Source organism: Eurosta solidaginis, chromosome 1 (genome assembly GCF_040869045.1).
Source record: "Eurosta solidaginis isolate ZX-2024a chromosome 1, ASM4086904v1, whole genome shotgun sequence".
NCBI lineage: Eukaryota > Metazoa > Arthropoda > Insecta > Diptera > Tephritidae > Eurosta > Eurosta solidaginis.
This window is the reverse complement of record NC_090319.1, coordinates 104,163,064-104,179,976: the sequence shown is the minus strand read 5'-3', so window position 1 is coordinate 104,179,976 and position 16,913 is coordinate 104,163,064. Positions and strand designations below refer to the sequence as shown.

The 16,913-nt window shown below is 36.3% G+C and overlaps 1 protein-coding gene across 2 annotated transcripts in view; it reads right to left on the bottom strand.

The window, feature by feature from the left end:
- Positions 1-16,913, bottom strand: part of Amt (Ammonium transporter) — a 65,394-nt gene extending 48,481 nt beyond the window's left edge. Inside the window, exons 1-3 of one of the 2 annotated variants that reach the window (XM_067759494.1) lie at positions 16,664-16,913; positions 2,746-3,031; positions 783-928 (exon numbers count right to left, since the gene is read on the bottom strand). In XM_067759494.1, coding sequence (XP_067615595.1) covers positions 783-928; positions 2,746-3,031; positions 16,664-16,823 — 592 coding nt within the window. In that variant the 5' untranslated portion in view covers positions 16,824-16,913. Of the gene's footprint in view, positions 1-782; positions 929-2,745; positions 3,032-5,694; positions 5,745-16,663 lie in introns of those variants that run through there. The other variant, XM_067759495.1, reaches the window with a different exon arrangement.

Genomic DNA, 16,913 nt, shown 5'->3' with positions numbered 1-16,913 from the left:
TTAAGGGGTTAGAATATACCCGCGGTAGGTATGTCTGTCGTAAGAGGCGCCTAAAATACCAGATTCAAGGGGTTGTGTACCGCAACCTTTTCAGGTTGCCAGCGCAATATATAGCTTCTCCAAGCCCAATTGTCAAACCACACCTTCGAGCGGCGAATCCCATTTCACTAACAGACGAGGCTCTGGCGACCCCAAGCTCCTCATGGAAATTGGCACCCCAGGGAGGGAGGGATGGCCTGAAGGTTTAATGTGACCATATAAATGTTCCCGAGATGGTCGGGCTAGCTGTATCCGGCAAAGGACCATCACATCGATAACACTCCCCAAAGCCTTCGGGGAGCAACCTTATCGCTACAACAACAACAACAGACACTTTTAAAGCTCCGGAAATGTTATTTTATATGTAAGAAGAAATTCAATCCCAAGATACCTACCTCAGCAACAGCGATCATGTGAATGCCATAAGATATTACATTGGTAATTTGACACTTATTATGAAAGGGTCAAACCACTTGAACCCAACCGGTTCAGAGGTACCCCGGAACGCTTCATGCTTCGCCAAACCGAACCATTTTTTGAGGTGGTTTGCAGCCCAGATTTTTAGTTTTAAACCGTGCCGCAAGGGCTATCTATAACGTTGGAAGCGATTTTGCATTTAAAAAAAAAATTTTAAACTGAAAAAATAAACCAACTTGGTAAATAACGGCAAGCTATTCTAAAAAAAAGAAACTACATACATACATACATACATACATCCAATCTTACATTATAAATGCGCTTACCAATTAAATGTACCGGCCCGCTTCCAGCTATGTCTACAGCACCAAGATTATTAAGAAATCCATGCTCACCCCACACCCATCCAGCAGGTATGCAGTAGACAGCCGTGTTTAGTAATGAAAATAAACAATAAGCTTTAAAATTGCATCTGAAAAAAATTTAGTTAAATTGAGCAAATGAGTGTCATACAAATAGCACAGGTCAAGGCTTTAAGTGAATAACTAAAAAAATAAATACTCGACGCAATATACTTCCGAAAAGATTTGGGCCTAGCTTCTCTTACAATTTGCGTTACTTTCTACTTCTTCCTACATACAATTTGAGGGTACGGCACCTACATACATGTTTTAATCGACTCTGAACGGATTCTGCAAGGCAGATGATTTTTCGTTGAGAAGCTTTTCATGGCAAAAAATGCAGTCGAAGTGTTTGCCAAACTTCTGCCGAGGGGCTACACCGTTTACAAAAGAACGCCAAGAAGATATAAAATGGGACTAATTTTTCACCATAAGTAGACAATAAGAAATATCAATGAAACTTATAAAAGTAACGCAACCATAGAAACCTTGCAAAAAAAATTTGCCTCGCTAATTTCTGAATTTTTAATACTGTAACGAATTTAGGGAAATTCCGCTTTTCTAGATCTTCTGCTAACGATCGAATCACTAAACTGTTGAATAAATAACTCCAATATTTAATAATGCAAAAATGGTCTTTATTAGACTACTTGAAAGTACATCACAATAACACTTCACAACCAATAGCGTGATTAAATCAAACTGATTCTGCTTACTCAGCTTTTGCTCGTTTTATACTCTGTGCTGTGTCGTTCGTATAGCTAGGCGTTTCTTCTTCTAGAATTAAATACTTGCTTACCAGCTATAAACTCACCAGCTATAACTACAGATGCACGTTCATAGCTTCTCATATGCGCGTGTATATTGCGCGTGTACATGTGAGTGATACTTCGACCGATGATTGCATACTTTTGTGAGCATCTCAGATATATGCATGTGTATGTGTGAGAACTACTTTGCTGATGATTGCATACTTTTGTGAGTATCTCTCTTGTATGTACATATGTGTGGACATAATAATTGATTTGTTTATGTAGATACAAGTGACTGCTTAGTATCGGCTTAGAGATGATAGTATCCCTTAGTGTTGCTAATATTCGTCACAATACTTTAGAAAGATTTCTCTGCATGTAAGACGTTCAAGAGGATGACTAAGAGAGAGGCCCACCAGCGGGTTAGAATATACCCGCGGTAGGTATGCCTGTCGTAAGAGGCAACTAAAATATCGGATTCAAGGGGTTTGTGTAGCGCAGCCCTTTCAGGTTGCAAGCGCAATACATAGCTTCTCCAAAGGCAATGGTAAACCTCACCTATCCGTGGCGAATCCTGTTTCATTAACAGCCGAGGATCTGGCGACCCCGAACTCCTCATGGATGTAGGGGGTGGGAGGGCGGGATGGCCTAGAAGGTCGCATGTGGTCATAACAAATCGTTCCCGAGATGGTCGGACTTGGTACCGGAACGTACCGAATCTGCATCCGGCAAAGGACCATCAACTCGATAACACTCCCCAAGGCCTTCGGGGAGTGTCCTTATCGCTACAACAACAACAACAACAACTAAGAGAGAGGCCCCGACTTCGTTCAAAGGACAAAGTGGAAAATGATTTAAGATCTCTCATAGAATTTAAATTTTTTAATAATGATAAAAACAAAATACACATAAAATTGTTGATATTTGATTTATGCCTGGTTTTTCAGGTCGAGTTTAAACTACAGTTAAAGTTGACTAGAGTTTAACCCTGCCACTTCTGCCGCTAAAGCTGAGATGAGCAGCAAACTTTTACGTTATCGAACACCAAGGCAAGGTTAAACTCTAGTCAACTTTAACTGATGGTTAAACTCGCACAAAAAAAAAGGCATTAAAGTGATTTTATAAGGTTAACATACCTCTCCGCCATTGCACCGCTTACAATAGTTGTTGCAGTCGTAGCAAAAGACAATTGAAATAGAAATGCAGAGAATATTTGTCCCATTAAAGGATCACCAACCGGAGGATCAAGTAGAAAGTCTCCAATCGCTATAAATGGATTTGAAAGTGGGCCACGACCGTAGCTCATACCATAGCCGAAGAGCCAGTAAGTGAAACCGCCTAACACGATGTCAATGACATTCTTCATCATAATGTTGGCCTCGTTCTTTATTGACACACATCCTGATTCAAGCATGCCAAAGCCTATAAGGATAAAAGAAAAAAGAGAGGCAGTATGTACATTACAGTCGGTAGTTCTAGCAGTCGCAAGATATTAAATTTGACAAGCACTCTTTGCCCTTATTATCATGCCCATTATCAAGCCTTTTCGTAGCTATTTCTCAGTGTTTTTAGTCTACAATGTTGGGTATGTTGAAAAAAAGTATTCCCAAAGTCACAAACCTTTGACACGTTAAAAAAAGTGTGTGATATTTCTCAAGGTATTTAGTTTGGTACGTGTGGCAAACCGCCACTTTTAATAACATGACAATATTTAAGTGCCCTAGAATGTGTGTAGATGGGAAGTAGCCCTGCCACAAAGGGTATACGAATTTCCAAGCCTGCTGTGTCAGGGCCATGCTCTTTTAAGTGGTTTCCTGAAGACTTTAGGGTACACTTTTTCTCAACAAAGGTACCAATAAATCAGAACTGAATATCTATCTAGCCTTGATCGTTGCGGGGAAATATGATTTTGAGACTTTTTTTAGTTTACCAGTGTGGCGGCGTTCGGCGCGTTGCTATAGGGGTATTCGCTCAGTCTAGAAAGCCTAGTTTTTGATTTGATCCTCCGTTTAGCACCAAAAGTTAAGGGAAAAATGTTTATTTTATGCATACAAAATGTTAACAAAACTGCCGCGCACGGAAAATAGTTTTTTCCAATTATTATATATGTATTTTATTATATATGTATATATATATATTAACCTGGGTCGATTTGTATGGACGAAAGTTAACCTATATCGCGCCATCGATTTTTCGATAGGATTTAGGCTCAGGAAATATTATCCTGTCATTTAATGTCTGTTGTACTATAAAAGATCATACATGATCTTATTGTACTAATATATATTTCTTTTAATAAATGAAATGAAATGAAATGAAAAAAGTCCCACTACGCATACCCAAAAAAATAATTTTCGAGCCTGCGAAAAAAAAAATGGCGAAAGGGTCAATTTTTCGACCAAAACACTCCCCAAACCTCAAAAAAAAAAAATGCCGAAACAAAGTGAGCTGCATATGCAAATCCAAAACCTACATTCGCTGAAACGGTATCGCATGCACTGATTGCTTTTGTGTAAGCCAGCATTCAAAGCGAGCCATGTGGAAGTAGAAAAGCTAGACTGTGGGGACACAATATTGGAAGCACTAAAAGGATTGGAACAGCGGAGTGGCAGAATAATGAAATGCTTCAAGTGCGGAAGCCAGGTAATATTGCAAGTAATTCCGGCCTCGACTCTAGTGGTTCCAACAACATGGGTGGTCTTAAGCACAAAGCTGAAGGAGTTGAGCTAGAGCAAGTCCCATTGTATCTGCATCACAAATCGGAAGAAACTCGAGCCGTCTTACCTTCGGAGTCTTATCACACTATAAGTGAAGTATGCGAGTAATTAAATTGTGTGGTACTACTTCAGTAGTGTTGTAAATAAAGAACTGTATCGAATATTTGAGTTATTTATTCAACAGTTCGGCGATTCCAACGATACCAGAAGTTGCAGAATAATCAAGAATTTACCTGTAATTCGCTACACTAGCCATAATGGTTACGTATTTACGTGCCATTAATACATTGCTAATTTTTTTGATGTGTAAACACCTTTGCTCAATGTGTGGGGAATACATGTAGTATGTAAATGCACGCGTAGTGTGTAATATTAGCCGTGTTTTTTTTTACACGCGTATACGTTTCGTTTGCGCATGAAAAAAAACGCCTATCCTCGCTTGGATAATGCTTAGGAGACCCATCTAGCGGCTGTGGTTAAACAACTAGCTACAGCCACAGGGTGTACCGACAAGCGGAGACACAACGCTCTGATGGCCATAGGATATAACATATAGCTGAATCAGTTCCCTACAAGACGGAGGTAACTACACTCTTAAAAAAAAGCATGTAAATCTACACACATTAAGCCAGCAAAAAAGTTGCCTCGCTTAATTATTGCAAATTTACACACATTGTATATCTACTATCAGACTGTGTAAAGCCCTTACTAAACACATGCGTAAAAACTACTATTCAAAATGCGTAACATTTTACAACGATTTTAGTGAATTTACCAACCTTATTCGTAATGATTACCATTCAAAATGCGTAAAATATACAACGGTTTTAGTGAACTTACTTATCATATGCGCAATGCCACATACCCCTTAGCCCCTGTAACCCACTTCCCACCTTTTTGAAAATATTTGATTGTATTTTCAGCTAATAACATGTATATGTTTAAATGCATTTACATTTTTAAAAAAACAGGTATTATAAAATACTTATTTTGCGTGATCCTGGGTGTTTAATTATAAACATATACATTTTATGTAGTTGCAATACGAATAAGATTTTGATATTTTAATAAAATTTATTTTCAGTCAGAATTCAGTTCAGTTCATACAGGCACTTTAATTGAATTAATATATACTATATTATCAAATTAATACAGGTATTATAAAATACTTATTTTGCTTAATCCTGGGTGTTTAATTATAAACAAATACATTTTATGTAGTTGCAATACGAATAAGATTTTGATAACGTTATCGAAACACCAGCCACCAACGCTACACTTATGCTCGGCGTTTTGCTGCCAATGCACATAATTTTTCAGCATTATTCTTATTAAAGTAAAAATAACTTACGTATTACAATAACTTACGTATTACAATAACTTATAATAATTATAATTATGCACTAAAATAATTATTCACGCCTTCCGATAAACCGCACACTTCCGATTGACTAAAACGAATTAACACGACGCGTTAAGATGGTGTCGATCGGCAATGTCCACTAAGCTTTTGTTGTAAATGTACACACCTTTGTGTCAGTTTACAAACGTTGTTAGTAATTTCGCGAACTATATGTATTTTTACAGCATAAATGTTGGTAAGATTGTGGCATTGCTGTGTAAATAAGAAAAATATACATTAAGTGCGGGAATATGCAAAAAAATTGTAAGATTACACAAAAAAATACTAGCAATAAGCTTGCATTTTTACATACTGTTTTTAGAGTGTACATATTTACACACATTAATGTATGCATATGCTCCGCTGGCATGCGTCCAAAACTAAATTGCTCAACCCTATCCCAACTCCATGGAAGTGACCACTTCCCTTTGGTCACAAAAATGCTGTTACCTGGATCAAACCCGCGCACCCCCAACCCGAAGATCATTATTAACACTTCGGTAATAGTCTAGTTGAGGGGTCGACTGCTAATACGCGTCAAAAAATATCGAGAGAAGTGTCAAAAGACGCATAATAATCTCGAGAGCAATAATCCGAAGGAGGAAATGAAAAATTGTATCTCTGTCCGGAGATATTTGCAGTTGAAGTTGGCGATTTTCATGTGGTTGTTGTTGTGTTTGTACCCACAAAAAAATTGTGCATCACCGTGGCGGTAGCCACGGTTATACCACACACCCGGACTTGGCATGGCGTAGCACAGGGTAATTTTCTATAAGCGCGGCCGAAGGCCGCCAACGCAGAAAGGTGTTCTGCGCAAAAATACTATGGATCCCACCCCCGGTTTCGGAGGTACCCGCGAGTCTTTTTTCGGTTTTTCCTCAATATCTTTTGAACGAGTTAAAATTTTTATTTTCCGCCTTCGGATTATCAATACTGATGTCAAGACGCGTCGTTTGACACCTCTCTCGATATTTTTGGTAGCGTATTAGCAGTCGACCCCTCAACTAGACTATTACCAACACTTCTTTTCCTCTGCTAAATAAATAAAATAATAGGCGGTGGTAGTGCAGTTTAGGGGCCCCACCCTAAAGTTGGGCCAAGATTTTCGTGTGAGGTATCAAAAGACGCGAATTAATCTCGAGAACAATAATCTGAAGGCGGAAAAGAAAAATGATATCTCTGTCTGGAGATATTTGCAGTTGAAATTGGCGATTTTCATGTGGTTGTTGTTGTGTGGTACCCAAAAAAAATTGTGCATCACCGTGACGGTAGCCACGGTTATACCACACACCCGAACTTGGCATGGCGTAGCCCAGGGTTATTTTCTATAAGCGCGGCCGAAGGCAGTCAACGCAGAAAGGTGTTCTGCGCAAAAATACTATGGATCCCACCCCCGGGTCTTTTTTCGGTTTTTCGTTAATATCTTTTGAACGGGTAAACAACGTTAAAAAAACTTACATGTTACTCGCTTCTTGCTACTAGCTGACTTGCTGAGAAGGATGATGCTGTTCCACAGTCTTATTATTGAACTGAATTGGCTGTAATAAAACAAAGAAAATATTGGCTTTATTAAGGCATCAATTTTTGTAAAACTACTTACATGTTACTGGATGATGCTTTTCCACCGTCTTGCGAAAATTTTATTGAATTGCAGCTAAAGACAAAGTTGGTCGTACCGTTTGAGAAATTTATAATAAATTTATAATAAACGAGAAGTTTTGCCGGTTTTTCTTTAATGAGCGAAGGCCGCCAACGCAGAAAGATGTCCTGTGCAATACAATTTTTAATTCCCGTTTCCAGATTCTAAAAACGGAGCTCGAAATGCGTATTTTGTTACCACCTTTGATAAAAATTAGGTTGTGCTGTCTTGTAAAACGTTACCTTTTTTGGTTTTGGAAATCGAATCTTCCAATTGCAATTGGTGGCAAGAGGACTTGGTTGCCTCTAGTTATATAGCCAAGTTAACGTATAAGGTATACTTACAACATTTAGAAGTGCCTAAACAGCTAGCACATATCACAACTAAAAGCACATGAATTTTTCCTTTTTATTAACAACTTAATTATATTTTTTTGCATTTTAATATTTTCCGGAATAATTATTGTACCGTTATTAAAGATGACACTGTCACTTCGATGACAGCATGAAACGTCGATGTGTTAGTGGAGAGCGAAAAAAGCTTTGAATGTGTGGGTGAACTACACTCTAAAAACAGTATGTAAAAATGCAAGCTTATTGCTAGTATTTTTTTGTGTAATCTTACAATTTTTTTGCATAGTCCCGCACTTAATGTGTATTTTTCTTATTTACACAGCAATGCCACAATCTTACCAACATTTATGCTGTAAAAATACATATAGTTCGCGAAATTACTAACAACGTTTGTAAACTAACACAAAGGTGTGTACATTTACAACAAAAGCTTAGTGGACATTGCCGATCGACACCATCTTAACGCGTCGTGTTCATTCGTTTTAGTCAATCGGCAGTGTGCGGTTTATCGGAAAGCGTGAATAATTATTTTAGTGCATAATTATTATTATTATAAGTTATTGTAATACGTAAGTTATTGTAATACGTAAGTTATTTTTACTTTAATAAGAATAATGCTGAAAAATTATGTGCATTGGCAGCAAAACGCCGAGCATAAGTGTAGCGTTTGTGGCTGGTGTTTCGATAGCGTTATCAAAATCTTATTCGTATTGCAACTACATAAAATGTATATGTTTATAATTAAACACCCAGGATCAAGCAAAATAAGTATTTTATAATACCTGTTTTTTTTTAAATGTAAATGCATTTAAACATATACATGTTATTAGCTGAAAATACAATCAAATATTTTCAAAAAGGTGGGAAGTGGGTTACAGGGGCTAAGGGGTATGTAGCATTGCGCATATGATAAGTAAGTTCACTAAAACCGTTGTATATTTTACGCATTTTGAATGGTAATCATTACGCATAAGGTTGGTAAATTCACTAAAATCGTTGTAAAATGTTACGCATTTTGAATAGTAGTTTTTACGCATGTGTTTAGTAAGGGCTTTACACAGTCTGATAGTAGATATACAATGTGTGTAAATTTGCAATAATTAAGCGAGGCAACTTTTTTGCTGGCTTAATGTGTGTAGATTTACATGCTTTTTTTTAAGAGTGTATCTGGTGTGTTGTGAAATGGGTCAGTGGCATGCAGTTTAAAACTTTTAGGCTCTTGCATAGCAGAAAGTCTTCAACTATTTTACCTTTTTGATTGGTGGTTTCTGAACCCCATGCATTCAGATCTCCTATGAGTAACAGATCTGAGTTTGCACTAGCTTTTATGTCGAATATGTCGAATGTTTTTTGTCGTAAGTCCATTGTTGCTGGGGTGGACTACTTCAGCGAAGGAGTCGAGATGAAGCTGTAGGAAATAAGTTTTTCCTTCTGGAAGGAACCGGCCATTTATTCGAAATAGATGGGTGTTGTTTATCGCAGTTGGCGCATTTTGTACGCAAACATGGATTTTAGTGGGGTGGAAGGCTGCATGTTTGACACAGTGGGTCAAAAAAAAAAAAATATCAGCATTTCATTGTGCCCTTTAATATTGAGCTCTTTGGCCTCACTATGTAGGTGGTGTTCCGGGGTCATTAGGAGACATCCGGTGGCAGTTCTGATTGCAGCATTTTGGTAGTCCTGTAGCGTTTTCCAGTATGTATTTTTAAGACCAGGCGACCAAACTGGTGACGCGTAGCTCACGAGCAGCCAGCCAATTGCTTTTTACGTGGTTAGCAGCTTTTCTTTATCTTTTCCCCAGGTACTGCCGGCAAGCAACTTGAGGATTTTGTTGCGACTTTGTACTTTAGATACAATTTTGGTGGCATTGGCCTTGAAGGTCAGTATTATCGAACGTTATCCCTAATATCTTTGGGTGACGGACAGTTGGTAGTGTGACACCATCGACGTGAGCGTCCAATATTTGCGACATCTGTTCCTCCCACGTCGTAAACAGAGTGGCCGTTGTTGTTGTAGAAATGTTTCTGAGAGCAGTATTTTGGCAGGTCTGTAGCTTCTTCCAGTGAGTAGTTTTTAGGCTTGGCGACCATATAGGGGACGCGTGGCATGCAATCGGATGGCCAATTGCTTTGTAAGTGGTAATGAGCGTTTCTTTGTCTTTTCTCCAAGTACTGCCAGCAAGGGATTTGAGGATTTTATTACGGCTCAGGATTTTCGGTACAATTGCGGCTGCATGCTCACCAAAATGTAGATCCTGATCAAAGAAACGTCACACCCAAGAGTTTGGGGTGTAGGACAGTCGGTAGCGTAGTGCCATCGACGTGGATGTTCAAAATGGTCGAAATTTGGGACAGATTTAGTCGGTGATAATGCCAGGTTTCGCAAGGCGAAAAAACTGGAGAGATTAAGGAGGTAGCCGTTTATTCTGTTGCAAAGCTCATCGATCTGTGGACCTGGGCCTGTAGCCATTATTGTGCAGTCATCGGCGTAGGAAACGATAGTAACTCCTTCTGGTGGCGAAGGTAGTTTAGATATGTAGAAATTAAACAAAAGTGGGGATAGGACATCACCCTGTGGCACCCCTTGTTTAATTCTTCTTGGTTTTGATGTTTCGTTTCTAAATTGCACCGTTGCCTGCCGACCACCCAGTAAATTTGCGGTCCACCTTTTAAGACATGGGGGAAGGGTAGACCATTCCAGGTCTTGCAGTAACGTGCCATGGTTGACCGTATCAAAAGCTTTTGATAGGTCTCGCGCAACGAGTACTGTTCTATGGTGGGGCTTCTGATTTAAACCACAATTTATCTGGGTGCTAATGGCATTTAGCGCGGTGGTGGTGCTATGGAGTTTTCTAAAGCCATGCTGATGACAGGCTTGCTGCAAATTTGCTTTGAAGTAGGGGAGAAAAATGGCTTCAAGCGTCTTGGCTACTGGCGATAGGAGAGATATCGGGCTATATGACTCTCCTATGTTAGCTGGTTTCCCAGGCTTTAGTAGCGGGACCACCTTGGCCATTTTCCATTTTTGGCTGTTAAAAGAGAATTTTGTTTCTATGTTACAATAAAATAGTATAATAGTAAATATTCTGTGTTAATTTTGTTGTCAGCTCTTAGTCCAGAAGCAATTTAGTTGATGTGGCAAACATTTTTTTTATGTAATCTATCAATAATGATTCATGAATGAGACGTCATTAATTCAAGTTAATCAAATGTGTTAGTGGATTTTTTATAGCGCGGCCCGTAAATTCTTTAGTCCCGGGCCCGGAATTATGATCAACAGATTGAAGGTGTGTTATATGTGCTTGTTTTTTTTTTCAATATTCCCTCAGTAAACTATTTCATAACTTCTAAGCCTTGTTTTCTTTATTTTTATTCCAACAGCAAAGTCGTGGGTTTGATTTTACTAATAAATGTTGAATTTTGATTTTCTATGTAAGTTCTAAGTGACGTTTACATTTTGAGATGCCATTTGTTTGTTTCCATTTCATTTTGACATTTTGTCATACAAATTGATTTTTTTTAAAAATAAATTTCAACGCTGATTATGATGCCAGATTTTATGCGCCAAGTGGAGTATAATCGTGGCTAAGTTGCCAAGTTTACACCAAGTCAAGTCAAGTCTATGCTAAGCATCAGTAATGGGGGCTTTATTGGTAACGATTAAGTAATCGATTAGGTAACGGGTACCTGTCTTGTAGGGATATAGCTGAATCAGTTGCGATGAATTGTGGACACACATAGAATACATAGAATTAGTGTAGAGGGTGAAACAAAGACACATATTTCAGTTAAATCTGAGTATAATGCGTATTGAAATTTAGTAGGACAAAATTTATGCGCAGCAATTTCAGAGGTGTATTTATAGTTTGTCGCTTAGCAGTCAATATAAAGTTTAAGCGTAAACGGATATACGCGTGTTAAAAAACACGGCTGATGTATGTACTATATGGTGTACTAGAGATTGTATTAGCTTTCGCGTGGTTCTCGTTATTGGTATGCTGTATTAAGTAATAAATAAAATAATAAAAAAAAAATTTTAAGTTAAACGGTTTTGTTGAAAACAATACTTACATTAAGTAATAATAATACTGTGGCGAATCTTCACATCACTAAATAAATGCACAACAACAAAAATATTAAAGCAAGCTACATAAACAATTAACCATCGTTTACCAAATACATACAAGGCAACGAAGGGATAACTCACACACAGATGAAATCATCAGCCTAAGTAGTACTCACATATACACACGCATATGGCTATGCGAGAGACTATAAACTACAAATATACATGTACATACATATATGGATGGTAACCAAGCATGAATTTCGAGAAGTTACTAGATCTTAGGAGAAATGGGTGGACGAGACAACAGAGAGTATAAAAGCAGCGAAAGCTGAGTCCCTCCTCGAACTCCAAAATATTTTGATGTCACTTCAACCGGATTGTATGGAATATTTGTTCCACATGTGAGCCAAATCGGACCACAAATACGAGTAGTTTTAATACCTCGATCCTTGCCACACATAGCGGGATTTTTTTTCATGAAGTGATTTCTATTTCTGTATGTAATATGTGTTCCAAAAGAGCCAAATCGGACCAAAAATACGAATTTTTTAAATATCTCGATCCTTGCGCCACCTGGCGTCGATTTTTTTTATGTCGCCTTCCATTCATGCATGTAATATGTGTTCCAAATGTGAGCCTAATCGGACCACAAATACGATTTTTTTAAATATCTCGATCCTTGCGCCACCTGGCGGTGATTTTGTTTCATATGTCGCTTTCTATTCATGTGTGTATTATGTGTTCCAAATATGAGCCAAATCGGACCACAAATACGATTTTTTGAAATATATCGATCCACGCGCCACCTATCGGAGTTTTTTCATATTATTGCATTGTCATCGGGTTCTGAACTATATTCCAAGTTTCAAGCTTGTAGCTTATCGGGAGGTTACTTCAATTTTAATTACAAAATTCGTTCACAACGGCCGTGCGGCCTGTAAAGTCAAGCTAAATAAAACCGTTTAAAAATGAACGTAAGTATAGTCACTACACTGTAGGGTATGTGGTGGTGTTGATATGAACGACATCACATAGGAGCTCAAGGCAAACATGTCACCTACATTCATATAAATTAAAGTTTCTGAGCATATGCACAATTTTCAGCCTGCAAGTGTTCGAACAAATTTATGCACTGCTTTTTTGTTGAAAATAAAGAGCCAGAGCAAATATGCGTAAATGGGTAATTTTTATTAAGGATACAAAAAGTCTTTACAAAACCAGATGCGCAGTTTTAAGTTGAAATTTGCTTCTTTTTAGGGTTTTGTTGGTTGTAACATCTTTGTACATTTTTTGTAAGTAAATAAGTGCAAACAAAGAAATCAAAATTATTAGAATTGAATTACATTTAAAACATAATGAAATAAAAATTAAATAACACAATATGAAAAAATAACCTAAAATAAAATGAACAAAAATAAAATAATATAAAAATGAATAAAATGGAACAAAGTAAAATAAAATAAAAAACTAAATTAAATAAAATAAACCAAAATAAAGGAAGAAAAAATAAAATAAAAATTTAAATAAAAAATTTAGTATTAAATTAAATAAAAAGAAAATTAAAATAAATTAAACTTTGTTGTTAGGCTGGCTTTAGGTCAACTTTTCATAAAAATAAAACACAAGTGTTTTTCTTTTCTAACCAATATATTTCGGTTACTCCACGGTAACCTTCCTCAGGGTAAAACTGTTGATGAACATAAATAAAACGCAAATTAACAAACTTCAAACGTAAGAAAAAAATAAAAAATTAATTAATTAAAAAATAATAATAAAAACACATTATTTTTCACATACATCAATTTTCACGTCTGCCCTGTGTGACGCGGAGTTTGGTACTGTTTATTAGTTAATAAGTGCTTATATATATGCGCGCAGTCGGAGCTATCACTCTTAAAGTTAAGTCGTATATTCGACGGTGTGTTTACTATATGTAACATCTCCATTGTAAATCTCTTATTGTAATTTCGTTCTTGTTGGAGAATTTTCGCGTCGTCGAAATTAGGCGAATGCCCACTAGATGAACAGTGGGCCATTAGTGCTGTTTTTGGGTTATCAGTTGTATGACAATATTTGAAATCCGATTTATGTTGTGAAAGTCTGGATTTTAATTTCAATTTTGTTGTGCCTACATAGACACTCTTGCACGGCTCTCTGCCACTTCCTTTACACGGAATTTGGTACACAACATTGCTTTTTTCGTTTTGTGGTATTTTTGACTTTGTATTATTAAATAAATATTTTAAAGTATTAGTCGGTCTATGGGCAATTTTTATTTTTTCCTTATTGTAACAATCCGATTTTGCAAGGCGCTCGGAGAGTTGAGGTACATACGTGAGAGATTTGAAAATGACTGACTTTTGTGGTTTTTGTTGACTAATAGCATGGTTTACTCTACTTAATAATTTTTTAATTGTGTATGTTGGAAAATCGTTGTTCTTTAAAGTTGTAAATATTTCTTTCTTTATTTCATTGTGGTAAATTTGGTCCGAAGTCTGTAACATCCGCTTTATACAGCCCATTGCTGTATTTAATATCATTGATTTAGGATGCTTTGAATTATAATTAATAATTCTCCCCGATGATGTTGGTTTTCTATACCACTTTAACTTTAATTTATTGTTTAATCTATTTACTATTGCATCTAAATAAGCCAATTTTCCATCCTTTTCGAGTTCCACTGTAAATTTTATATTTTTGTCGAAAGAGTTCAATATGTTAAGTACATTTTCAACCTCATTTTCTTCTACGATAGCAAATAAATCATCAACGTACTTCGTAAGTAATCTTGGTTTGTGCTCCAATTTATCCATCGTTTTTTCCAATAATTTTTCCATGACTATATCCGCTATCACTGGGGAGGTAGGTGATCCCATTGGCAGTCCTTTTAACTGCGTATATACATTGTCATTAAACTTAAAATATCTGTTATCTTTAATACAAAATTTAACAATTTCCATAAATAATTGTTTGGGTATCTTCGTAAATTCTTTTATCGTTGTCCATTTTTCTTGTATTACGTCAAGTGCTAGTTGTATCGGTATACTGGGAAATAATGAAACCACGTCAAAGGAAATTAACTTTTCATTGTCAAATATGTTTGTGTCGTTTACTCGTTCTTTAAACTCTAATGTGTTTTTTACGTTATATACTGAAGCCGCCGTTGTGTTTTTCAATATTTCTGCAATATATTTGCATAATCCATACGCAGGTGATCCGACAGCAGAACAAATTGGTCTCAGTGGTGTTCCTTCCTTATGTATCTTAGGGAGACCATAGATTCTAGGGGGCAATGCCGTGTTTGTGCTAAGTTTATTTTTCTCCGCTTTTGTGATAATTTCCGTTTTAAAGAGTTTTTCGACTAAAGTGGTGTTTTTGGTTTGTAATCGCGATGTCGGATCTTGTCTTTGGATTCTGTATGTTGTCAAGTCATTTAAAATACATTTCATTTTATTGTTATAATCTTCTGCTTCCATTGCGACCGTTTTATTACCTTTATCTGATGTCAAAATTCTAATGTTTTTATTTTTCTGCAAAAACTTTCTTGTTTGTGCCACTGTATCAGATATTGCACTATCTATTGCACTTTTTTTGTTTCTTGTTGAGTGGCTTTTAATAAGTAGAGAGAGCTTTGTCCGCGCCTCTTCTATTTGCTCTTTGTTTTCAAGTGTCTGAACCAAATCATCTCCATCAGCTATATATTGAAAAAGAGGAAACGTTTTGTTTTCCACAGGTACTCCGAATTTCGGTCCCTTCGCCAACAATTCTTTCACTTCTTTCGGGAACTGGACATTTGTATTGTTTATAAACCAATCTTCTTGTTTATTGTTGTGAGTGAAGATCATATTTCGTTTGGTTCGCAGTCTCTCAAATTTTGTAGTTTGTAATAATTTCTAATAAACAGTACCAAACTCCGCGTCACACAGGGCAGACGTGAAAATTGATGTATGTGAAAAATAATGTATTTTTATTATTATTTTTTAATTAATTAATTTTTTATTTTTTTCTTACGTTTGAAGTTTGTTAATTTGTGTTTTATTTATGTTCATCAACAGTTTTACCCTGAGGACGGTTACCGTGGAGTAACCGAAATATATTGGTTAGAAAAGAAAAACACTTGTGTTTTATTTTTATGAAAAGTTGACCTAAAGCCAGCCTAACAACAAAGTTTAGTTACATAAAGGTCGCCAAATAATTTTATTTAAAATAAATTAATATAAAATTAAATAAAAAACAACATAGACAAATAGAATGAACAAAAAAGGATAAACTAACAATAAAATATACTAAAATGGAATGAAATAAAATAAACTAAGCTCGCGGGTTCGAATCGAGCTCAAGGCCTAGCAATAATTTTTTGATTGTCTCATTGCCAGAAACTTTCCATAGAGGATTTGTCAAGCCATACACGTTTTGTAACACAAAACTACTTTTTTTATAATATAGCGCTGAAATTTTTTTCCAACCAACAAATTTCAAAGATTTTTTCAAGAATTTGTATTTGAGTTTCATTATAAAATTTCTTCAATGTTATTTCATGTTTGGAAAGATTAAAAGTGTCGGCTGAACAAAGCCACTATGGAAAATGTCTGGCAATAAGGTTAGTATTACATTTATTGAAATAGACAATATATGAAAACCAGTCTTTATAAAATTACGAAAGTTAGGTCTATTTTTCGCACGATATCTGCTAAAGCCACTATGACTCAAGCTTCATAGTAAACCACATACCTACATTCCTTCAGTTGGAAGGATAAATGTTTGAACTCCTTAATTGAGAACCGTATACATAAGTTCCAGAAAATAACATTATGTTAAAAATATATTGGTCGGTCCAACTCACAAAATTTTAGTCAATAGTGTTTGTAAGCTTACCAGTTTGCATGGTAAATATTATGAAAGATGAAGTCAATACCCAATTGGTGTCTTCGACGCTAAGATCATACAATCCTGGTATAACATAACTGCTATTACGAACAATACCCTTTAGGGCTGTGGCCTGCGATGACGAGACATTGGTTACTTTCGATGTCATTTTAATACTCAAATACTTCTATATTAATCCCATCTTAAAAAAAAAATGTGTACACGCTTAAAAAAAATACTTAGAATACTGTTAGTTTAA